Consider the following 25,478-nt stretch of genomic DNA (forward strand, 5'->3'; position numbering starts at 1 on the left):
GCTTTGTCTCAGGCCTAGTGGCTGCAGCAATCTGTGCAGCAAAAGAAGCTGTTAGAGCAGATCTGAGGCATCTATGCTTTAAGTATATCCAGTTTTCTTTTTGTCCAAGTCTCTAGCATAGATGGGGCTTCTGCTGGCTCCCAGTCCTAGCCAAAGCCCAAGGCCTGGGTCTGACCTCACCAATTCTAGAGGGCGGGGATAGGGCCACAAATCAGAGGCGGCTACCTGAAAGGTCTGGAGAAAGTAGACAACCAAATGGGGGTGATGATGGCTCATATTTTGCAGTGGGCCCTAGGCCAGGCACTCTGTTCTATATACATTGTGTTTAATCCTCACAACAACCCTGTAGGGTGGGGCTGTAGCATCCCCACTTTGCACTCTGGGATTCTGCCCATCCTTCCCAACAGGTTGTTTCACTGGAGCTTTACACCAGCCCCAGGAGGCTGGGGGTCAGCGTTTGCACCCTCATTGTGCAGAAGAGCCCACGGGCTCTAGTCCCCCCACAAAATCTGCAGGCCTGGAACAAAGAAAGTTCCTGCTAGCCCTGGGCTCAAGCTTCAGTGCCTCAGCTCCCCAGCCCCCTAGCCCAGCCCCTCCCAGCCACCTCTCCCTTAGTCATTAGCGCCGATAATTCCATCTGCAAGAGTAATTATCAACCCCAGGAGGGGAAGGGATTCCTGCCAGAAGATGTGATTATGTCTGGAAAATGAAGGATATTGCAAAAAAAGGTCATGAATAAATTATTTCAAGGTGGGGCTAATAAGAAAACTAACAATAGGGGTAAATGCAAAAAACAGAAAAAACAACAAAAAAAAATCTATTTAAAAGTTACCTCCCAAAAACACTAAAAAATTAATGTTCTTGCTTCTCCTAAAAGTTCTGAGAAGGGAGATATAATTCCCTGAGACAGGCCCAGGGAAGCCAGGCAGGGGCTCCCTGGCCATGAGGCACAGGTGTCGAGGAGGGTGTAGGGAGTGGAAGGAAAAGAGTGGGAGCAGAGCAGGTGGGCCCTGCATGCCAAGGTGGGGTCTTGTGCTTAAGTCAGCAGGCAAGAGGGAGCCACTGCCGTCTCAAGCAGGGGTGTGACAAAACAGTACTGTATTTGCCCTCCATTCTCTGTGTCGGGAGATGGTGATGTCACAGAACAAGAACCAGCATGCAGGCCAGGTGCGGTGGCTCACACCTATAATCCCAGCACTTTGGGAGGCCGAAGTGGGCGGATCACCTGAGCTCAGGAGTTCGAAAGCAGCTTGGCCAACATGGTGAAACCCCATCTCTACTAAAAATACAAAAATTAGCCGGGCATGGTGGTGGGTGCCAGTAATCCCAGCTACTTGGGAGGCTGAGGCACGAGAATAGCTTGAACCTGGGAAGCAGAGGTTGCAGTGAGCCGAGATCATGCCACTGTACTCCAGCCTGGGTGATAGAGCATGTAGTAGGTGCTCAATAGATGCTGGATTCCATCCTCCCCACATGTCTTCACTGGAGGCTGCTTGGCAGAGTGGGGAGAGCATGGACTTTGAGTCAGGGAAACCTGAGTTTGCATCTCAGCCTTGCCATTCCACCTCCTGGGTGGTTTAGGGCAGGTTCACCGTTTGCTCGCCTCGCATGTGGATGTTTCTTGGAGGATGGTTGTGAGCATGAGACAGGACAAGCTCTACAAAAGTGTTTGGCACAGAGTAGGTAAATCGTAGCCTCTTCTTGCACCTGCAGTGGGCCTAGTTCCTGTTGGGTCATATGTAATAATAAAACGCTGAAAGCATCTATAGCACTTACTCTGGGCCAGGCACTGTTCTAAGAACATTATGTATGTTAACTTATTTCATCTTCACCACTACCCTTGGAAGAAGGTACTATTGTAATTCCCATTTTGCAGATAGGGAAACTAAGACACAGAGAGGTTAACACCTTGCACAAGGTCCAAAAAGCCCCAGGGCCAAGACCTGAACCCAACAGTCAGGTTGCAGAGTCCATGAGCTTGACACGCCCGCCTGCCCCTGCCTGTGAGCTGCGGGTAAACCCAGAGTGATCCTCACTGCTCCCAACAGGATGAAACCTTAACTGTGGCCTTGGGGGTGATGGAGCCAGGAGAGCTGAATTTGGAAATGGCTGACAAATGATGGGGGAATCAGGCATCTCTCAGGCAGCTCAGGGGAGGTGTCCATTCCCTAGGTGGTGGCGGGGATGGAGTACCCAGTCACCACGCTGTCCATCCACATCACTGTTCTCCGATACAAAACACTCCAATACAAATCACCATCTCATGTGCTGTGACTGCCCTCTGAGGGCTGTGATGGTGCCACCAACATTTTACAAATAAGTAAACTGGCGTGGCAAGGTTACATAGTCTCTGGTGCATCTCAGCACTCCCCAGCCCAGGGCTGAGCCCCTCCTCAGGCCCTCACTGCTCCCCAGGGTGCCCCCTCCTACCCCATCTCCCTCAGTAGCCCTGCTCCCCTCTCCTCCCTCAGGCCTGCAGCCCCACGCCAGGTCTGCCCTGCAGGGAGTTCTGCCCTGAGCTCCCATCAAACCTGCCCCTTCCCGGGCTTGGGTGCCTTCATGGAGGGCACATTCCAGGCCCATGTTCTGTGTGGTGAAGCACTCTGTGAAAACTTGACTGAGAAACCTCTAGGGTCAGAAAAATCTAGAGGAAACTAGCTTTAAAAACCCAATGGGCTAGGCACGGTGGCTCACGCCTGCAATCCCAGCAGTTTAGGAGGCCGAGGAGGGCAGATCACTTGAGGTCACAAGTTTGAGACCAGCCTAGCCAATGTGGTGAAACTCCACCTCTACTAAAAATACAAAAATTAGCCAGGCATGGTGTGCGCCTGTAATCCCAGCTACTCGGGAGGCTGAGGCAGGAGAATCACTTGAACCCAGGAGATGGAGGTGGCAGTGAGCCTAGATGGCACCACTGCACTCCAACCTGGGTGACAGAGTGAGACTCCGTCTCAAAAAAAAAAAAAAAAAAAAAAAAACCTGAGAGTTTATATGAGTTGGGGAGCTGGGGATGAGGATGGACCAGAGGACACTATGGACAGTAGAGGGAGCCGTCCCCACCCCAACTCCTTTTTTGTTCTCTAGTAAAAGCCTCTCCAGTGTTACATTCTGGGCTGTCTTTGCATTCAGTCTATAATTGTTTTTATAATGATTCCACAATCAATAAGCAATTGGATTTGCGGGAGTCTAGACTCTCAGCCAGAGAGGAAGGGCCCAGGCACCTTTCTGAAACAGGCTGGAACACTGAGTCACACCTGCTCTAGGAGGCCCTCTTTTATTTCCCAAGCAAAGTTCACACCTGGCGCTCAAGGCCATCCTGGCTGGGCCCAGCCTGACCTCCAGGCTCCTGCTGCTGCCTCTCATCACCCTTCCCTAACCCCTGAACTGCAGCAAATCCAAACTGCCTTACCCTGCAGCCCCCCCAACCCACGTGTGGCCCCACTGCCACGCCTTTGTTCAGTCTGCCCCTTCCCCCGAATACCTTTGCTCTCCATCCCCCTCGGCCAAATCCAGCCCGTGCACCCTCCAGTCTCCTTCAGTTGCCACCTCCTTATAAAGCCTTCTTGCTCTCTTCCCTATGGGACAGAGCCTTTCCATAGGACACTGACATACCCACTCTGGTAACACATTGTGGATGTTTTTCTCCCATCTACTAAACAGAAAGCTCCAAGGGTCTGTCCAGTTCATCCCTGTGTGCCTACTCTATTCCCCACCCTGCCACCTCCTAACCCCCAGCCTATCCAAGCCTGGCACAGTCCCCTGCACAGAGTGTCAGTAAATATGTGTTGAATAAATGCACAGGTAGTTTAGAAGCATCCCCTAAAATGTGAATGCACCGCATTTTACTTGGACCCTAGTTTTCCTTATTAGCTTCTGCAGGACCCTCTGTCCCCCACAGTCTGGTTCCCACCTGGGACATTGTCACCATCACTATTGTCAGACTCTGGCTCTGCAGGCCACTGCCCCAAGTCCACACTACACAGCCCTCACCTAGGGAGCTGGGCTCTTTTACAGTACACATGCATATATACCCTAAAGATCCAACCCACCCCTCCCTGACTTTGACCCATACCATGCTCAAAGCCACTATGATCAAATCACCATTGGGGCTCTATGGCCAGGATCAGCCCAGATGTCTGACATGCAGATGCTAAGCTTGCCCCACAGCTGTCACACCACCAATACGTATCACACACAGATACCAAACTCACATACTACATGGATCACATAGGGGGTGACCCTCTAAGTTACCATGCAAACCAGGACACTGGGACAGCAGGCCCAAATCCTATCCCTAACCTGCTCTCCATACATGCAGAGCACATGTACATCTAGTACCTATGACACACATAGGGCCCACATGTGTTAATCACATGAAATACATCAGGAATATATACCACCGCTAGCACACATACACAAACTCACCAAAAACAGCCTGCAGAACATGCATGTGGAGAAGTTGCCAGCCTGTGCCCCTCCCTGCCTCCATGGTCCACACACACACTCCTCTAAGTGCCCAGAAAGACCTCCCCCAACACCCAACGTAGGTTTTCCCAGAAGTTTAGAGGCAATTTTTTTGGCACTTAAAAATGATAAGGTTTGAGTTGAACATGGTGGCTCACGCCTGTAACCCCAGCACTTTGGGAGGCCAAGGCAGGTAGATCACCTGAGATCAAGAGTTCGAGACCAGCCTGGCCAACATGGTGAAACCCCATCTCTACTTTTAGTAAATTAGCCAGGCCTGGTGGCATGTGCCTCCAGCTACTCGGGAGGCTGAGGCAGGAGAATCGCTTGAACCCAGGGGGCGGTGGTTGCAGTGAGCCAGGATCGCGCCACTTTACTCCAGCCTGGGCAAAAGAGCGAAACTCCGTCTAAAAAAAAAAAAAAGCCAAGTTGTTTTTTTGTTTTTGTTTTTTTAGCACTATGGACATCATGAAACCTAACATAGATTGATTAGGGTCATATGCTGTCAATGATTGCCCAGAAACCCCTGAAGACTGAGGCCCAGGATTTGCAGGGAAGCTTCATTCTGTTCTCAGAGGGAGCAGGTCCCAGCAGACCTGTAAGAGATGCTCTGAATCCCTGTGGGCCATAACCATCCTCACCCCCAGCCCCTAAGGAACCACAGAGCTCTGGACAGGGCTCAGCCCCAGGGAAGCAGGGAGAGATGAGGCCAGGCACAGGGAATCAAAGCTGCAGCAGGAAGCTTCTTCCTTCTAAATAAGGGCAGAGACCTGCCTGGATGTGGGATGCTGATAGCATCCGAGGTCAGCAGCAGCAGCACAACCACCACCACCATCGTCATCATCATCAAACCAGCTTTCTCTCATTCAAAGGATATACATTATTAAATACTAACTCACTCCCACTGCTTGTTATTCCGCCATCTTAGCTTTATACCCTAAAGTCTTGAAACCTTTTGTACTTCAGGAGCTTCCTAACAACATAAGATACAAATGCCCCCCTAAGAGTTCCCACCATAAGCCCCCATAAGCCATTTCTGCCTTCATTGTCAACATACATTTAACAACAAACGGGTAGGACAGGAGATTATGAAATTACACATCACAGGCACCTGGTAGCAAGCTGGGCACACTGCATGTGCTCAGGACATTTGAATCCCCATCACTTCCAACCTGTGTGCAGTCAAGGCAGCCTGGTCCAGGGGAGAGAACTTGGGCTTTGGAATCAGTTGCCCCTTCCCTTTCCCATGCTGTGACCTGGGGCAAATCGACCTCTCCGGCCTTGGTTTGCAAACCCTCTCTAGGATAGCTCTCTCTCTAGGAAGGGAATTCTCTCCCTGCAGGGCTGTTATAGAACAAAAGGAGGTAAGAGAAAAAAAAAAAGTGCCTCTCACAAGCCTGTCACCAAGGGGGGCATGAAAAATATGGAGTTTCCTTTCTCCTGTCATCAGCACTAGGGATGTGTGGGTCTGCCGTAAGCCACAGGGCCAGCCCTGTCTGGAGGGGTGAAGGGGTGTGGTCAGTGGTGAGGACCAGGGTCCTGCTCCCCACTCCCTCCAGGGGCTGGCCATCATGCATATACTGTGCAAACATCTCCAGAGATTTTAGATTTGGGGTCTCCTAATAAGGTACAAATACCTCTCATGAGTTTGCTCAGTAAGTCCATATTAGCCAGTAATGCCTTCTCTAAACTCTGTACAGAAGCTCAGGAAAGAGAATGGCTAGAAAAGGAGAAGGGGCTACAGGTAGCACAAAAGCATCAATACAGAGGAGAAAAGAAACTGCTCCACGAGAACTGCAGCTGAGTCCTTAGGAGCACCCTGGATGACTCAGCCAGTAAGTGGCACGGCCTCAACTTGATCTAAAACACTTTTTCTTGGCCACATGGACCGCCTCTTGGGTCTCTCTGAATTTTTTTTTTGTTTTTTTTTGAGATGGAGTCTCACTTTGTCACCCAAGCTGGAGTGCAGTGGGGCAATTTTGGCTCACTGCAATCTCCACCTCCCGGGTTTAAGCTATTTTCGTGCCTCAGCCTCTCAAGTAGCTGGGATTACAGGTGCCTGCCACCACGCCCAGCTAATTTTTGTATTTGTAGTAGAAACAGGTTTTCACCATGTTAGCCAGTCTGGTCTCAAACTCCTGACCTCAAGCAGTCACTGCCTCAGCCTCCCAAAGTGCTGAGATTACAGGCATGAGTCATTGCACCCAGCCAGATCTCTCTGAAATGTTTTGGTGTCTGTTTGGGAACTGTTGGAAGGTGTCTGTGCTCCTCCAAAGAGTCCCCTTGAGATGTCAGAGCCATATCACATATTTGTGCAAATTAGAATAAGTTACCCCTTTCTCAAGACATTCTACTGACATCTGCCAGAAAACTGATGTAATATATACACAAATCTATAATGACTGTCATTTGAATAAAACCTCTAGAGTTGTGCAGTGCACACCCTACACAACTGCACAGAGTAACCTCAGATCACTGGCAGCCTATTCATTTTTGACAGACATAAGTGAGGGTGAATATTACAGGGGCTTCCAATCCTAACCTTTCTCCTCCTTCCACCTGCATGGGAGCCAGACAGAATGACTCAGCCCCACAGGCTGTGGACATTTCTCCCTCAGCATAGGAAGGCAGGGTCAGGGATGGATATGACAAGTGGCCTCCAAGTCTCTCTCTTTCTCATCCCTGTGGCTCTCTGTTCCTCATACCTTATGCAGAGTTTCTTTTCCCCAACATGCACCTGCTGTCAGTTGCTGTTTTATCAGTGACGCATTAATTAGGTCCAGCGAGGTTTGCTTTGCATTGGAGAGGCTGCCGTGGCTGGCATTTGGACAAGCTATTCTGTTTGCCTTGTGGGCCACGTGTCACTCTTTCTCCCTAGGAAATTACAAATGAGGCTCCCCACTTGGGAGTCCCACTGTCCTAGCTCTTAGAGTTGGGAGTGGGGTGTGACTGACAAGGGTGGGCAGGAGAGTGCAGCAGCCCAGGGCTGGCATTCTGCTTGACAAGGAGCAGGCACTTGCTTGGCAAGGGGCTTTGTAAATAGTAAAGCATGCAACTCTTGTGTGCTGCTGGCATGGATGCGGCATTGGACACCAAAAGCAGTCCCCATTAGTAGCTCTGGAACTCCAGGAATGGCTGGGGTGATGAACAGAAGCAACCAGAGCCACTACAGGCCGCCTGCAGAACCCATGGAAGTAGGGCGAGACTAGCCTGTGCCCTTTCATGCTGCAGCCTCATTTTATGCCCCACCCCATCTAGCCACTAGACATTACCGACAAGCTCTATTCCACTACCTGTGTATCCCCTGACCTAGCACAGTGTCTGACACATACTGGCACTTAAGAAACATTTCCTGAATGTCTGAATAATTCAACCCATGTGTACTGAACACAAATGACTCAATCCTTATCCTCATGGAACTTGCAATCAAGTAAATGAGAGCTGAATTTTTTAAATGATTATTTCATTACAACTGTGGTAAGTGACACAAAGGAGCAGTAACAGGGAAACCTGCCCTGGAAGTGGGAGGGCTGGGGGAGAGTTAAAGAGTAAGGGCTGGGAGTGATGGCTCACACCTGTAATCCCAGCACTTTGAGAGGCTGAGGCAGGTGGATCACGAGGTCAGGAGTTTGAGACCAGCCTGACCAACATGGTGAAACCCCGTCTTTACTAAAAATACAAAAATTAGCCAGGTGTGGTGGCATGCGCCTGTAATGCCAGCTACTCAAGAGGCTGAGGCAGGAGAATCGCTTGAACCTGGGAGGTGGAGTTTGCGGCAAGCCGAGATCGCGACATTGCACTCCAGCCTGGATGACAGAGTGAGACTCTGGCTCAAAAAAAAAAAAAAAATTGGGAGCTGAAAGGGACCTTAGGTCTCATCTAGTCTAGTGTAATGGTTAGCAAGATCCAGGGCCTATCACAGTGCCTTGTTTGTCATAGATGCTCAAGAAACACAGATTGAATGAATGAATGAAGTCACCTTGGGCTAGTGCTTTTGCCTCACTTGAACCTATGTACTCTGACCCCAGGTCCAGGACCCATTCTTGCCTTGAGCCATCCCACCCCACCTACTCCTCCAACAAAAGGATAGCTGAGCCAGGCCAACTTCCTTGGTTGCTGGTCCCAGAGTGATCTCTGCTGAGCTCCCACAGGCTGGCAGGCTCGTGCCACCTTGGCCTGGATCTAGAGAACTCAGTTCCACTCCATTTACACTGCCTCCTACCCACAGAGCATATTTAAGGGGACTAGAAGACAAAGTCACACAATTGCCTCCCTCTTTTGTGTGAGGGAGGGTCAACCATATTCCATCCTCCTCCAATTACTCCAAAAAATACTCATTAACCTCCTGTCCATTGCAAGGAAAACAGATGATCAACATGAGAAGCTCAGCTGTTGATTAATTTTCCCAAACAGGGCCAAACTACAAAGCAGCATATTGCAGGGGAGAAAATTCAATAAATGATATTTGAAACAAATTTAATAGAATGTATAACTCATTACCCACCGGGGTCTGGGCCTGTGCCGTCACGTTATGCATGGAGGCAGGTGGAAGGTAGAGGAGCAATTTGCATCTTTAGTGGGACCAGCGTCGAGGGTTTGTTAGTAGTGCTTTCAAATCAAGTTCAAGATGTTAATAGCCAATACTGCATCTATAATTAACAGGCCTTTGGATGGGAGGAAGGGTTCACATTCATTCTGCATTCATAGAACAAAGATGCTGAACAAGACTGGCAGGCATCCCCAGCAGAAGCATGGGGACCTGCCCTGTGGGTGGTGTGGATTGGGGAGATGGGGATAGATGAAGATAGAAAGACATCCAAGCATCAACTTCCACGTGCTAAGAAAGGGTCAGAGCATCTAGGCCTTGGTGGGTAGTGCTCCCTCAAGATCAGGGCCATGTCCTCTGGATGTCTTGCTCTGTGCTTAGGTGTCAAGTGCACTTTCCATATCAACAGGGATGGCACAGGCCAACCCAGAATTGCCACATTTGGGCTGTTAGCATCCTGTAACTGAAATGGGAGCTAGGAGATTTGAGTTCCAAATGAATGTTCACCTTGCACTGGCTGTGTGATCTTGGGCAAGTCACTTTCCCTTTTTTGGCCTCAGTTTCCTCACCTATAAAACAAGGCAGCTGGACCGGGTGATTCCCAGCATCCCTTTCAGCTCTAGCATTATGGGCTATCTACCCACCATTAGGACAGGTGTGTGACCAGGCCCAGGCCATGCATCAGCAGAGCAGGTGGACCACAGCTGGTGGGATTCTTAGTGGCCCAAGAGGACTCCCCATCTCTGGCCCTCCTTCCTACCATTCCTCACACCTTTGGGTTAAGACCCCCAGTCCAGGCAAGAAGATATTCAGAGTCAGAGCTAAAGGGCCCTTAGAGATGACATAGCCAGTGGTTCCCAGCTAGACACTTGTAAAGGCTGCAGCAGGTTGCCAAGAGCAGTTTGGTACATTTCACAAAACCTACGGGAAATCCTGTATTATTAACTGTGATGAAGCTAACTGAAATACCAAGGTTTTTCTTTTGCTTTTAATTAGAATTAAATTATGTGATATCCCTGGTTAGTGTGTGCTGATCAGAAGCTCTGATTGGTCATAGGTGACATATAGGAATATCTAGATCATGATTGGTGGACAAGAGGCTGCCACTAGAGTCACATGGCATGCGGTCACTGGCCAAATTGTACTTGTCCAATATGTGACTGGCCTTGGACACCAGCCCAGAGTGACTGCAATGTCTTTCAAACGGAGACAGCTTTGTAGGGGGAGAATACTAAAAAGAGTCCTTAGTGGTGAAAAGTTGGGGAGACTGGTTTCAATAGCCTCAGATGACTGATACAGAAACCAAGGCCTGTACATTATCTTGCATTAACATGAGTCTATCAGAAGAGAAGATAGACTACTTCTAGCAGGAATTCCGGATGGTGATTTTAGGGGAACAACCTCAATAAAGGACCTTAGGGGACAGGCCTGGCTGGGGGAGTGGGCAGAGTTGCTAGGCTAAGCAAAGCACATGACATGCCAAATGCAAACTCCCCAGCTCACAACTCTGGCTCTCATCCTGGCCTTTTCTCCAGTGTGTGACAAGATCAACTGACATGAACTGAGGGCTGGTTTGGGTCAGGCTCTAGGCAGGAGGAGGCAGGTGTAGACAGCACAACCCTTGCAGCCAGTTCCCTGGGAGCAGTGGCCTGCAAGTCCCAGCTCTGCTTGTGGGCCCACTTCGGCTCATAGTGGATTTGATTATCTCTAATGTCTGTTCAGCTCAGAAGGTCTTGTCTCCCAGAGTGGATGCTCTAGAGGCCAACTGGATAATTTTTGCCTGTGCTTCTCACTCTCTGGTAGGCAGAGTTGGGCAGGGGGCAATGGGGTGAGGCATGGAAGCATAGACCAGGATCTCCTGGCTTTCCTTTCTCACGAGAGCCCCATGGAGGCTCAGAATCAGTGTGTTAGTGTGGGACCCATCCTTAGACTAGACAATATTCTGTTGCCTGTGTGTGATGAGAACCACAGAACCCAGCCTACCAGGGCCCCTCACTCACACATTATTTACAAAATTCCCATTCTCTGTGCCACATACTGGGGAACCCAGACAGTAAGGCCCCTCTTCTCATGAAGCCTCTAGTCTCTCTGGGAGAGGCAGAGAGTAAATAAGTGGACAAAGAAACATACCTGGATGTAGGCATGAGTATACCTGTGTGGGTACTGCCTGGGAGTTGCCCAAGACCAGAGACTGGGTCCCAGTCTCTTCTGTGCCCTTGGAGCCTGCGACATGGCTAGCTCAGAGTTGGCCCTTACTCAGCAAACATTTGCTGAATTGCCTGGCATACGAGAGAAAGCATATGGAAAGTGCCCAGTCCTTCTGCTCCTGTCCACAGTAGAAGCCAGCATGTACACACAAACATCTCATTTCAATTAAACATTTATCGAGGATCCATTATGTACCAGCAGGGGCCCAAGCTCTGAGAATCTAGACATGAATGCAATCAGATCCATCCCCACGGAGCTCACAGGCCTGAGGTGGGGGGAGGCACTGAGCCAACCACAACCATCCGGTGCTAGGATGAAGGTTGCTATGTATGCACCCAATTCCCACCAGGGCAGGGCTGGTGGGATGGAGAGGAGTGTCAGGGAAGACACCCAGGAGAAAATGTACACAGACATACCCAAGGCAAACACCCACAGAAACACACAGATGTATATACTGACTGCCTGAGCACATGTGGACATCAATGCCGACCCATGTAGACTTGGGTCCCACACAGACCATCATGATTAAGGCTTGTTTGTTAGTGGTCCCCCAAATCAAAAAGGTATCACCACATCTTGGGCCAGGGGATACGCTGGGGTGGGCAGAGCTGATAGTCTAACCTGAGATAGGCTCGTTGATTGGCTTGCTATGAACATCAATCACCAGAGACTGGCCAGTCAATTATAGACCAGGCCTCACCCTCAGATCAGAGGCTAGAAGTTAGGGAATTTGACAAAAAACTTAAAACAGTTAGTGTAATACTTGTGCTTGTTGAGGTGTTAGAACTCGGTATGCATTGGTACTGAGGCCAGGGGGCCGGGACAGTGAGATGGAAGAGCAGAGTGCTTGAAGTTAGCTGTGCCAAGTTAGCTGCCCCTTCAGGGCAGAGCTGTGCACTTTAGAAACTGTCTGATTCCCCATTTGGACTTTTTGCTATTAGGAGCTGACTGGAAAAAAACACAGTTTCTTCTCTTCTCCCACTCAACAACAATCAACACAGAAGACTTCTGTGACCAGATGTGTGGGGATTTCTCCCCAGCAGCAAGCAATCAATCAGTTCTGCAGCAGACATCAGCTGGGTGCCCTCCAATTCAATTCTGACACTATCTATCTGGAGATAGTATCAGATCCCGCAGGTGGAGGGCTCAGGCCCCAAGACTGCTCACCCTCCTGCCTTCAGATGACAGTTAAAAACTCCAGGCTGTTTTGCCTGTGTTTCTTTTTTTTTTTTTCTTGAGACAGAGTCTCACTCTGTCGCCCAGGCTGGAGTGCAGTGGTGTGACCCTGGCTCACTGCAATCTCCGACTCCCGGGTTCAAGCGATTCCCCTGCCTCAGCCTCCCAAGTAGCTGGGACTACAGGTGCGCACCACCACGCCTGGCTAATTTTTTTGTATTTTAGTAGAGACAGGGTTTCACCATGTTGGCCAGGATGGTCTCAATCTCCTGACATCGTGATCCACCTGCTTCAACCTCCCAAAGCGCTGGGATTACAGGCGTGAGCCATCGTGCCCGGCCTTGCCTGTGCTTCTAACTGACGGGCTATAAATCGGGGTTCCTGCAACTCCCTCCTTGGGTTCAATTAACTTGCTAGAGAGGTTCACAGAATTCAGGGAAACACATTTACCAGTTTATTATAAAGGATATTACAAAGGATATGGATGAAAAGATGCAGAGGGCAGGACATGTGGGAAGGGGTATGGACCTTCCATGCCCTCTCCAGGTGCACAATCTTCCTGGAACCTCCATATTTCAGCTATCCAGAAGCTTTCCAAACCCTGTCCTTTAGGGTTTTTATGGAGACTTCGTTACATGGGAATCATTGATTACATCGCTGGCCTTTGGTGATCAACTTAAACTTCAGCCCCTCTTCCTTATACCTTCCCCCTTCAGCGGGTGGGGCTGTAAGTCCCAACTTTCTAATCCTGCCTTCATCTTTCTGGTGACCAGTCCCCATCCTGAAGCAGCCATTGGTCATTAGCATACAAAACAACCTCACTTTTGGCCAGGTGCGGTGGCTCACACCTGTAATCCCAGCACTTTGGGAGGCCGAGGTGGGTGGATCACCTGAGGTCGGGAGTTCGAGACCAGCCTGACCAACATGGAGAAACCCCATCTCTACTAAAAATACAAAAATTATCTGGGTGTGGTGGCACATGCCTGTAATCCCAGCTACCGGGAGGCTGAGGCAGGAGAATCGCTTGAACCCGGGAGGTGGAGGTTGCGGTGAGCCAAGATCGCGCCACTGCACTCCAGCCTGGGCAACAAGAGTGAAATTCTGACTCAAAAAAAAAAAAAAAAAACCTCCCTTTGGAGATTCTAAGGATTCCAGGAGTTGCTTGGCAGGAAACTGGATGAAGACCTAATATACATTTCACAATATCAGAGGAACTGACAAATGCAAAGTGTTTGGAACAGTGACCCTCAGGGAATGGTCATTCCATCCTCCAAGACCATACCTGTAGTGTGTGGTGACAAAAGTTCCAGCCTGTGTCAGCTGTGAGGGGGAACAGGGAGCCAGCCCAGAGAAGGTGATAAAAAGGTAAACAAGGTGTTCTTTCCCTAAGAGATGCTGTATCTTTGCACTAATAGCTTCTATAGTGCTTTCTACCCATCAGGCACTATTCTAACTGCTACACAAATAATAACTAATTTAATCTTCTTAATCCTATGAGAAGGGGACATTTTAATTCCCATTTAACAGATACGGGAACTGAGGCTCGGGATTTAGTAAATTGCCTATGGTCACACGGTGAATAAGCTGTGGAAGCAGGATGGTACCAGAGTCCATCCTCTGATCTCTCACCCCTGCTGCCTTTCAGGATGGAAGATCTGGTTCTTTCTCCTTAACCTTCACTGGCACTAACACACCAGGGGTCCTGGATAAGCCACTGCCCCTCTCTGAGTCTCCCTTTTCTTTGGGAAGCAGAAAGCCATCTCAGCCCAGTGGCCTCCCAGGACTGTTGCAAAGACCAGGCACAGGCTTCTCTGGGAGGAAACTGACAGCATTGTGGGGAGCAGATGTGTCGAGCTTGGCTCCCTGCATCCTGTCCCATGGATCATGGCCAGGGCAGGAGGCCTCTCTGAGCCCCATCAGCAGACCTGCAACAGGGCTCATAGGCAACCTGAGGCCCTGCAGGGAGATTAGGGTTGGGGACACTAATGAGGACGCTGGGAGAGAAAGCCCTTCTGATAGCAGATTCATGCAGAGAAAGGCATACGCTGTGCCCGCAGTCTGCACCCAGGCCAAGGCCCTCAGAGGTCAGATTCTTATGTGCTGTTTATCATCTTGGAGAAATTGGAGTTTTCTGGGTAATGGGAAAGCTGACAGACTCCAGCTGGTCAGGCCTGCTGGGGACTGGCGGGGGAAAGAGCAGGAACCGTGAGGCCTTCGGGGAAGGACTCCACACTCCCTGCCCCCAAGGGTGAGACAGAAGCAGAAAAGGGCTGGAGAGGAGCCTCTCCGTGGCAAAGACCCACACCCTCGGTTCTCTCTGTGGCCCACATGGGAGTGAAGCCAGATGCCTGGACCCTTAGAGTTGAGAAGGGAGCTCCTTTATGCCAAGCCTGTCATTTCAGAGATGCAGGAACTGAGACTCAGAGACGGGTAGTACATATCCAGTGTCACACAGCTAGTGGGGCCCAGACAAATTTATTATCAGGATTCCCACAGAAAGCTTAGGTGTAAGGCCTGAGACGCTGGCTGGAGACACTCCCTAGGGGCTGGAGGTGGGAATTCAACATCCAGTGACCACTTGCTCCAGCATAGACAGCCCCACAGTAGGTTCCTCAGTGGGGAAGCATGTCCTGGGGGACTCAGGGAAGAAAGCCCGAACTCCCTCCCCTGGCATTCCAGACTCCCAGCCCCCCTTTTACCTATCTCCTTCACTCCTCCCTTCAGCCACCCCTAGTGCATTCCCAGCTCATACTCTTCTGCACTCTTATCCACAACCCTCTTCCCACCTGGATCCCCTTTACCCCACTCTTCTCTGATTAAACGCTCCCACCCCTCAAGGCCTCTGAAGCTTCCATTCCTGGTCTCCCTACCCGGTAACTTGCCCCTCGTCCAAATTCCTTACTGGAGCTAACAGCGTACCCACTTACCGGTAGAGTGGATGCCCAGATTCACCCCTCAGGACAGAAGCACTCATTCTTCCCCAGCTGCCAGAAAGTTAGTGGCTCCCAGGTGAGGCCCTCTACAGACATCGCCCTCCAAGTCAGCCAACTCACCTGAGGAGTCATGGCCCCTTCCCCCATCCCAGTGGATGGCCAGTGATTGATGGAGGCATAAAGGATCTCCCTCCCTTTACCCCCATGTGGGACAACTCCAGGGGTCATCTCAGCTTCAGAGCTTCCTGCCAGATCCACAGAAGTTACTGTAACTGTGCCTTGGTTCAACTTTTCCTCAGCCTCGACCGCCTCCCTTATCCCTTATCGGGATTATTCTCAAGAGCTCACTAATCTCTATCTCAGAATGTTTTCCAGGGTAGCCAGTTTAGGATCCCCGGTAATGTAATGGTTAAGCAGCCAGCCTGGGTTCCAGCAAGGAGCAACTGGGTTTAGTTCTGTGACCTTGGCAGAGTTAAGTAACTTCTCCATGCAGTTATCTGCTGGGTGAGAATAATGCTGAGGCAGTAGCTTCTATCTCCTATGAGTGCTGTGACAATTAAATGAGATGGTGTGTGGCACATGATATTGAGAAAGGACTCAATATGCATTGGCTATCATTTACATTTAACTTCTCTGAGGCTCAGGCAAATGCGGATAGGATATTATTACTCATGTCATGGGGTTATGGGTGAGAAATCAGATTGGGAGACAACGGGTTAGACTTGGTGCTGCTTCGACCTAATACAGACTTTGGAGTCAAGGTCCCTGGTGTTGTGGTCTGGAGGCCTGACCCCTCCAATAACTGAGAAGGGTTATATTAGTTTTCCATTGCTGCTGTAAAAAAATCACAATTTAGTGGCTTCAAACAGCACAAATGTATTATCTGACGGTCCTGAAGGTCAGAAATCTGGCATGGGTTTCATGAGGCTGAAGCCAAGGTGCCGGCAGGCCGTGTTCCTTCCTGGAAGCTTTAGGAGAGGGTCTATTTCCTGCTCGCTCACGGTGTGGACGGAATTCAGTTCCTCCGGTTGCACGACTGAGGCCCTCATTTTCTTGGTAGCTGTAAAAGAGCTGTTGATCCCAGATTCTAGAGGCCACTGCATTCCTCAGCTCGTGGCCCCTTCCTCCATCTTCGAAGTCAGCACAAGCAGGTGGAGGGCTCCTCATGGTGTATCTCTCTGACCTACCTTCTTTGGTCATCTTTTACTCTTAAGGACACGTGATTATATTGGGCCCACCTGGATAACCCCTGAACCCCTGACATTCTCCCCATCTCCAGGTCCTTAATCACACCTGCAAAGTCCCTTTATGCCATGTAAGGTAACGTATTCACAGATCCCAGGGATTAGGACATGGACATGTTGGGGGCAGCAGGGGTCATTATCCTGCCTACCACAGCCATCCAACGTGGAGCAACCTTTGATCCAAAATTCACCCCCTCCCTTTCCAGGGAGAGGTCTGTGCTGTTTCTTGTGCAGCAGGGACCTACGGCCCCAACTGCTCGTCCATCTGTAGCTGTAACAATGGTGGCACCTGCTCCCCAGTAGATGGCTCCTGTACCTGCAAGGAAGGTAATGTGCCCTCTCTCTCAAGCCCATCCCCCACATATGAGCACACTCCCCAGGTGGTGCTGCCAGCTGAGGGGTCTCAGGTGGGGCTGCCCCAACCCCACCCACATGCAAGGTCAGGGAGCCTATATTGGTTGGGTTCCAGGCAAGAAAACCCATGCCAGGAATTTCAATAGCAGGAATGTAATGAGGGGATTCATTGCAATGTTGTTCGAAGAGCTGAAGAGCACACAGGGAAAGTGTGCAATCCCTAGACACATTAACACCTGTGGGAGATGCTGCTATCACTCCTAGGGTTGGAGGGACAAAAGAAAGAGTTCGCAGAGCCTGGGAGTGAGGGCCACCTGGTGGGAGCTGGGACATGGAGAGAGGGGCTGCACCACCACCTGAGGCCCCAGGCAGAGAAAGAGGGAGAGGACACACCTGTCTCTCCTGCTCCCGCTCTCCAGTCTGTAGGCAGGTCTCCCACAGGCAGCCCAGCTGGATGTGCAGCCTGCAGGGGTCAGCCCCCACCACGAACAGGGAAGGGGAGAAATGGTGTGGTAGGCAAAGAGGCCAGTGACCAGCCTAAGAATGGAGAATCAGCCATCACTCAAACAGAGGGCCCTGAGATAAGCTGCCAGACTCCACCCTGGGCACAGACAGCACTCCCCACCTGAGCTGGTGCCTGTTCCAGGTAGGATCATCTGCCTGCAGCACAAACAGTGAGCACCCGGAGGCAGGAGACTTGGGTTCTAGCCCCAGCTCTTCTAACAGCTCTGTTGTACTTCTGAACTCTGTGTGGAATGTGTGTTCTAACCCAGCCCCCAGGAAAGCAGTGGTTTGGGTGGGATGCTGTGTGCAGAGCTGGGGGGAGTGGGCAGAAAGACACACTGGACCTGGATGGAGAAGTGACAGTCCCTTTCCCTCCCCTCAGGGTGGCAGGGCCTGGACTGCACCCTGCCGTGTCCCAGTGGGACGTGGGGCCTGAACTGCAACGAGAGCTGCACCTGTGCCAATGGGGCAGCCTGCAGCCCCATAGACGGCTCCTGCTCCTGCACCCCTGGCTGGCTGGGAGACACCTGTGAGCTGCCTTGCCCGGTGAGTGCCAGGGTGGGGAGGGACAGGTGGGGCTCAGCATCCCCTCACACCCTTTCCCTGGTGTTAGTTTGTCCACAAGAGTGCACAGAGAAGAGCACTAAGCTAGGTGATGGGGCACTTGGATTTAGGTCACAGTCCTAGTCCTAACCTCTCTGTGGCTATTTTACTACTTTGGCCCTCATCCCTCTCGTCTATAAAATGGCAAATACTTGGCAGATGTGGTGACATGGCATCACTTTTCCCATGCTGCTCTTGGTAAACATTATTGACTCTGGCACTCGAGCTCAAATGCAGCTTCAGATTCCTTCACAACCCAGTGCTACAAGACAGCCCTTACTAATCCATGAGAGTTGCCATTCATTGGTAGATAATGTCGAAGCTTGCTTCTGGTTCCAACAGTCTGTACTTTTATGATCAGAGAGTGTGGTGACTAAAGCAAGCACTGTTCAATAATAACCACCCAGACTTAATCACTGGATCTTACAGGTCTGAGACACAAATAAGTTAAACCTGCTGATATGATATTGCTGGATGGGCAATGCAGTCCCTAATGAGCAAGTTGGAGTCCTGCAATCCTGGGTTCAAATCGGCTTTGTCACATCCTTTGTTACCTTGAGCATGTTACTTCACCTCTCTAACCTTGTTTCGCATCTTTAAAGTGGGAATGTAATGGAATAATATCATGGAATTGCTGTGAGGATTAAGAAAAATTAGGTATATGAGGCTCTTGATACCTAATGAGCATATAAGAATTGGTGACTACCTTCTTCCCCAGCAACAAAGAATAAAGCATAGTCATTCCTCACAGGTGATCAATGTGTTACAATTTGCAAAGTGCACTTTCATTTACAATTTTAGTTAATGATCACTACAGGCCTTTGAGCTTGACCACTGAAAAGTAGAGCAGGAGTATCACCTCCCTCCCAACCTCATACTCCTGTTAATGCAGCCAAATAATTCTTCAGGGTGTCTTCATGGCTGTGTTGATCTCCACTTACAAAACGTGTCCCCATTGTGCCCCAGCCCCAGTCTCCCTGCATCCCTGTGGGGTTCTGGCTCAGTTTTGTCATCAAGATCCAGTAGATCTCACTGGACCCTCCAAAAGTAAAAATTAAAGAAAAGATCCATGGAAGTATACAAACCTCTGGAAGTTTGGGTCTGATCATTTTTCTCTCCCTGTCTTTTCCACAGGATGGCACATTTGGGCTGAACTGCAGTGAACACTGTGACTGCAGCCATGCTGATGGATGTGACCCCATCACAGGCCACTGCTGCTGCCTGGCCGGATGGACAGGTAACCTTCCCTTGCTGTGCCACCACCCAGGTACTGTGAAACTGGGTTCTTGGTATTCTACTTCTCTTGACCGTTCTTTCTTCTTCAATATCTTTCTTCTTGATCCCTGAGTATGCATCTTTCCCTTTATCTGCTCTGGGTTCCAGTTCTCCATTCCATTTAATTCAACTAAGTATTTATTGAACATCTATTAGGTATAAGCTCTGTCCAAAGCGCTGGAGTCACTCCAGTAGGTCAAAAGCTGACATATGGTGGGTGTAAGTGCTCAATCTGGAGAATATGATGGAGAAGGGGACAAGGGCCTTTCTCCTTAGTCCAGTCTCAGAATCCTGGTCCTTATATCTATTCTGTCAGCCTGCCTCCTAAATACAAGGTGAATCCATCTACTTCTCTCCATCCCACTGCCACCACACGGTCTGCTGGGCACCATCCCGCATCTGGCACTGCCTTGGCCTCCGCTCTTGCCCAGCTGCATTCATTCTGCACCTGGTGGCCAGAGTCAGCTTTCCAAACCCAGATGTGCTGTTTCAGTCCCTGTTCAGAATGCCTCAATGGTTTCCCATGACTCTTACATAAAATTTTAAATCCTTACCATGGCCCAGGGCCCACGGGATCTGGCTCTGGCTGACTCCTCCACCTCACTCTGTTCACTTTGTGGCTCACTACATTCCAGCCACCAGGGCCACAGTCTACTACTTCAGGAAGCCAACCACCTTCCTGCCTCCAGGTCTTTGTACATGCCATTCCCTCTGCCTGGATCATTCCTTCCCCTTTTCACCTGATAACTCCTTGTCTACCAGATTTCAGTGTAAAGCTTTCTTCCTCTGGGAAGGCACTTCCCCTGCTACAATACCCACCCCCAACCTGACCAAGACAAAAGCATCCCCTTTATTAATTCTTCTACCCTACACTTTTCCTATTGTGGTACTTAAATCAGAGTTCAATGACAACTGTGGTAACTGTTTATTATCTGCCTCCCTAATGTGGCCATCAGCTCTATAGAGGCATCTGCCTTATTCGCCATTGTATCCACTGCCTGCCACACGCTGAGATATGGATAACATGGTAGTTAAGAACTCAGCTCTGGAGCCAGACTGCTGGGGGTTATGACCTTGGGCAAGTCATTTAACCTCTCAGGGCCTGAACTCTCCATCCATAAAATACAGATAATTATCCTTGCAATTACAGGGTTGTTTTGAAGCTTAAATGAGTTACTACCTATAAAGTGCTAATAGTGCCTGGCACATAGTAAGTGCTCAGTAAAAGCAGGCCATGAATACAGGAAGTGCTTAATAAGCATTTCAGGAGTGGATCTACTAGCCAGTCCCAAGGTGATGAGCAGCAAAGAGAAAGAAAGAAATATAGTCATTTCTGGCAGTATAGGTTCTCAGATAAATAATCACCATCAGGTTGCTGCACAGCCTGTGTTCATAACCAGAAAGTTTCTAAGCAGCCAAGAGCCAGGGACATTGCTTCCTCTGCAGTATCTCCAGCCTGGCTTCCCCTGCCCTGCTGGCTCCTGCTCCTCAGTAAAGAATAAGGCTCTACCCTGGTCACTGGCACCCTAGAATCTCAGCAGGAGCCAAGTGGAAATCAACTTTAATTTTTCATTGCCTTAATTTTGAGTGAGCCGATTAAGATTTTAATGACATCTAGTGCTTAAAAATTCTGTCTTTGGTGAACAAGCTTTCAGCAAGGCCTCTGCTGTTCTAAACCTAATTTCCCCAAACGTGGTCCTGAAGTCTTTTCAAAGAAGTGATTGATACCCTGAGGTTTGTCATGCAGAAGGGGGCCAATGAGAGACACACATGGGCCTCCCACTGAGCCCTCCCCACTCACCTCTGCCTCAAGAAAAATCTGTGCCTAACTTCCCAGTCCCTGGCACATTGCTCATTCCTTGGCTTGGCACAGGTTTGGGGCTGCCCTAAGCTGTGCACGTGTCTCCCCTTAACCCTCATAAGCCACAGGCTTACGGAAAACTGGCATTTTGTCTTATTCATCTTGCCCTGCACATAATATGTGCTTATTAAATGTTTATTGAAATAAACTGGAAGAAGTTGGCCTATAATCATTCATGATTTTTCCCCTTAAAGTGATGGAGGCTTTAAAGATTATCTCCACCAACCTTCTCATGCCACAGATAAGGAAAAGTTTGTCTGGGGTCTCAGGACATTAGGGCCAACAGGATGAGAGACTCAGGATTGTATCTTAAGGGGGAACCATTTATTCAATCAACTAGCATTAATTGACTCAAGCAATTACCAAGCCTTTATATTGGCAGCTACCTTGTGCCCAGCACCATGCCAGACTCAGCAGTAAATGGTAAAAAGCAACAGTTTCTGAGTACCTACTGTGTGCCAAACACTGTGTTAGGCACCAAAGATGCAAAAATGACCACGATGGCATCCTGTCCATGAGGAGCACCTAGGTAAGCAAAGTCAGAAGTGTCAGTAAGCCATGGTACCTGTCTTCAAATTGCTGGCAGGGGAGACAGGACTCGTGTATGAAGCTTTCAAGTAACAGGTGGAAACACAGCTGTATGCTGCTGATTATCAGAGATGCTTGTCTCCCTGGGCAGACATCCAAGAAGGCTTCCTGGAGAAGGAGGGCCCTAAACGGACCCTGAAGGATATGGGCTGCTGAGTGGCTACTAGCTTCATTGCATGAACTAGAGATCTTCATGTATGGATTCCTAGCCTAGGTTTACCCACCAATATAGATGTGGGGGTGGGGAGGAGTCCTGAAAAATAGAGCAAGGGGATTCCCTAGAGTAAGAAAGGAAAGGACCTCTGAGGGGGACTATCCCTATACAACTGTGGGGAAAACTGGGGCCCAGGAAGGTAACTGAAGCTGCTTCTTCAGAAACTATAGCTGGGAGCCTCCCACAAGGCCAAGGCCAGCCCCTTTGATCATATCAGTAAGTCGCTTCTGGAACTGGGCACTCCATATGGGGAAATCTTTGACCCTTCTTTCCACTTAGATCCCATGTCTTAAGCTCCAAGAAGGTCTTGCGACATGTAAGAACCACAAACAGGAGCCCGACTCCCACAGAAACAGGCCCAGAAGTCCCAGAACCCAGCGGGACTTTGCAGCCACCTTCAGTCTGAGAATAAACATGGTACACTTATGGTTCTCAATCTCCATAAATGAGGACCCCTTTTGACATGAAAACACTAATGATTCCACAATGAGAGTAGCTATACTTTTAATAGCCATTGGCTGGGATAAACACAATAGCAACCAGCTGCCATGAATTCAGTGGTGCTTTCACATACACTGTGTTTTATGAACACAGTAATACCTATAGTTTTAGGAAAGAGCAGTGTCTACATGTGACACATGTGCCTTGGTCAGCTGGCAGAGTGCTTGGTGTGCAGTGGAACTGGAGGCCCTGTGGGCAGCAAAGCTCCACCTTAGTGCGAGGAACAGCTTTGTCCCTAGGCCTGTGGTCTGAATCCTGGGTTTCCAACAACCATAGGCAAAAGAAATCCCAGGCCAGCGCAGTGGCTCACGACTGTAATCCCAGCACTTTGGGAGGCTGAGGCAGGCGGATCATTTGAGACCAGGAGTTAAAACTAGCCTGGCCAACATGGAGGAACCCTGTCTCTACTACAAATACAAAAGTTAGCCAGCTGTGGTGGTGGCTCATACCTGTAATCCCAGCTACTCAGGAGGCTGAGGCAGAATTGCTTGAACCTGGGATGCAGAGGTTGCCATGAGCACGCCACTGCACTCCCACCTGGGTGACAGAGTGAGACCCTGTCTCCAAAAAAAAAAGCCTTGTGGCAGATCACAGCTTTTGTTATGCCCAGGAAAAGGAGAAACTTGAAGATGGATCCAAAACCTTGAACAGTTTTATGGTTTCCACTTTCCCAAGCTCCCTCTAGTCAATCTATGTTGCCTGTCCAGGGTTCACCTCTTGGGCACCTGAAACACCACTGGGAAAGACCTCCATCAATGGGTAAAATATGGCAAATATGGCTGCCAGATCCCATTCCCTGGGGAGGAAACCACTTGCCCCCCCCCGCCCTCACCCCACCTACCCACCCGCAACCATTTCCCAGAGAGTGGCATCTGAAGCCTCTACCCTGCTGCAAAACTGAGACATTACAGGGAGGGAGCACAGATGCTGGGCTAGACTGAGGAACAGGAGGATGAGTAAAACCTGTTGCATCCCCCTCCCTCTCCCCTCTCTGGCGGTTCCACCCTCCCTCCCCTCTCCTTGCCAGCCCAGGTGGGCTTGTACAATTCCAGTCTGCCTCTAAATTGGTCCCACTGCTCTCCTGCTGCTGCTAGGGCTGGCTCTGTTCACTAGGCATGAGTGTCTTTCTCCTTTCTTTCTCTTTCCCACAATCGCTGTCCTTATAACAAGGCAGACATGATTTTTCAGCTAATTCTGCCCCTCTCTGAGCCTCTGATATTCACCTTCTGAAGCCAAGCCAATATCCTGGGCTCACATGTTCCATTTCCCTAATGCATGTCAGACTGGAAGCCTTTCTGCCTGGGAAGAAAACCTACCCCAGAGCTGGGGCATCCAGCCTCGGGCCTTTTAAAATTCCTTCTTCACCTTCAGGCTGTAGGGAACCTAACACACATTTCTTCTACCTGAGCCCAAAAAGACTATAGACTTTGTTCCTTTTTCTTATTGAGAAATTCCATCCATTCCCCCATAAGCCTCTGTCAAACTGAGGGTCATTAAATCAAATTGTTGGGTTACAACTAGCATTTTAAAAGCTGAAATCGAATACATCATAGTACAAAGAAAACATCAGAGTCCATCATACATAGTGACAGTAAATGGAATTTTTGCAAAGCACTGGTTTCTATTGTGTGTATGAATGACACACATACTGCGCTGAGGAGTCTGGTCAGAAGAATCTGAAAAGATCCTACCTACTCTCTGAGCCCCTCCCTGGGTGGGTTGGCAGGGACCCAGCAGCACCAGTGGCTCCTGGGCTAACGTGTGGGCATATGGCTCACTCCCAGCTGGCACTTACTTGCCCATAGTTGGTTTCTCCCGGTCCTGTTCTTGGATGCCATACAGAAGAGGCCCTTGTGATCTGGTCCCTTCTTACTCCCACAATCTCATCTCTTGCCGTACCCCATTTTGCACTTTGTGGTTCAGCCACACTCGCTATTTGTAATTTCTTTCAAGATGTGATTCTTTCTCCTGCCTCCTGCTCTTTGTACATATACGTTCATTTTCTTGGTCAATTCCTCCTCGACTTTTAGAGCTCTGGACATCACTTCTTCCTGAAAATCCTCCATGACCAGCCAAGCCTCAGCCGGGTTTCTCCTCTACATTCCTGGATGCACTACGCTTGCCTCCACCTCTTCATACTGCACTGTCCCCCTTCCCTCCATTCTTCCCTTCACCCTCACCTCTCTTACCACTGACCTGAGTCTGCGTCTGGCCCACAGGCATCCACTGTGACAGCACGTGTCCACCTGGCCGCTGGGGCCCCAACTGCTCTGTCTCCTGCAGCTGTGAGAATGGAGGCTCCTGCTCCCCAGAGGACGGGAGCTGCGAGTGTGCCCCTGGCTTCCGAGGACCCTTATGCCAGAGAAGTAAGGCTAATCCCCTGACCCCGAAGAGTTTAGAGGGCTCATCCTCCCTAGCCCTCTCCGGTTGGAACTAGCCATGGCCTGAGAGAGGCTGGGCTCTTGAATCAGCCCCCATCTCTTCCTTCCCTCTAGTCTCCTCTCTCTCTGCAGTTCTGTCCCCAGGTTTGGGGCCCAGCCCAGCTACTCAATGGAAACAGGGCCACACCACAGCTCTTCTTTGCAGAAAGGGATGCGCCCTCCAAGATGTGGGAAGGATGCAGGTCTCCCCATGTTTCTGAGAAGTGTGGAACAGGAAGGGTAGCTAGGCTGGCTGGGGTCTCTTGGACTGCTGACCACCATCTTCCTTTCACCCTCAGTCTGTCCCCCTGGGTTCTATGGCCACGGGTGTGCCCAGCCATGCCCCCTCTGCGTGCACAGCAGCGGGCCCTGCCACCACATCAGCGGCATCTGTGAGTGCCTCCCAGGATTCTCTGGAGCTCTCTGCAACCAAGGTACTGTCTCCAGTGGGAAGGTACTGGGCGGGGAGGTGAGAGGTTCTGGGAGGAAAGAGGCAGGGAAGGAAGGGCTTGGGGATTTTCATCATACGCTGTGGAGGTAGCTCCTTCCCTCTTCAAGACTTGGGCTGCCTTTATGAGAATTGAGTC

The 25,478-nt window shown here is 50.0% G+C and overlaps 1 protein-coding gene across 10 annotated transcripts in view; it reads left to right on the forward strand.

Moving 5' to 3' along the window:
- The window catches only part of MEGF11 (multiple EGF like domains 11), a 373,960-nt gene that overhangs the window by 322,439 nt on the left and 26,043 nt on the right, over nt 1-25,478 (forward strand). For all 10 annotated transcript variants that reach the window (XR_009209605.1, XR_009209606.1, XM_032175096.2 and 7 more), the window contains 5 exons: nt 16,778-16,898; nt 17,812-17,975; nt 19,167-19,269; nt 24,691-24,837; nt 25,191-25,325. Coding sequence is in view for 8 of the 10 variants with exons in the window: in XM_032175096.2 (XP_032030987.1) it covers nt 16,778-16,898; nt 17,812-17,975; nt 19,167-19,269; nt 24,691-24,837; nt 25,191-25,325 (670 nt within the window). In the remaining 2 variants the exon portion in view is untranslated. The remainder of the gene's footprint in view (nt 1-16,777; nt 16,899-17,811; nt 17,976-19,166; nt 19,270-24,690; nt 24,838-25,190; nt 25,326-25,478) is intronic.

This window comes from Hylobates moloch, unplaced genomic scaffold (genome assembly GCF_009828535.3).
Source record: "Hylobates moloch isolate HMO894 unplaced genomic scaffold, HMol_V3 SCAFFOLD_14, whole genome shotgun sequence".
NCBI classification, from domain to species: Eukaryota; Metazoa; Chordata; class Mammalia; order Primates; family Hylobatidae; genus Hylobates; species Hylobates moloch.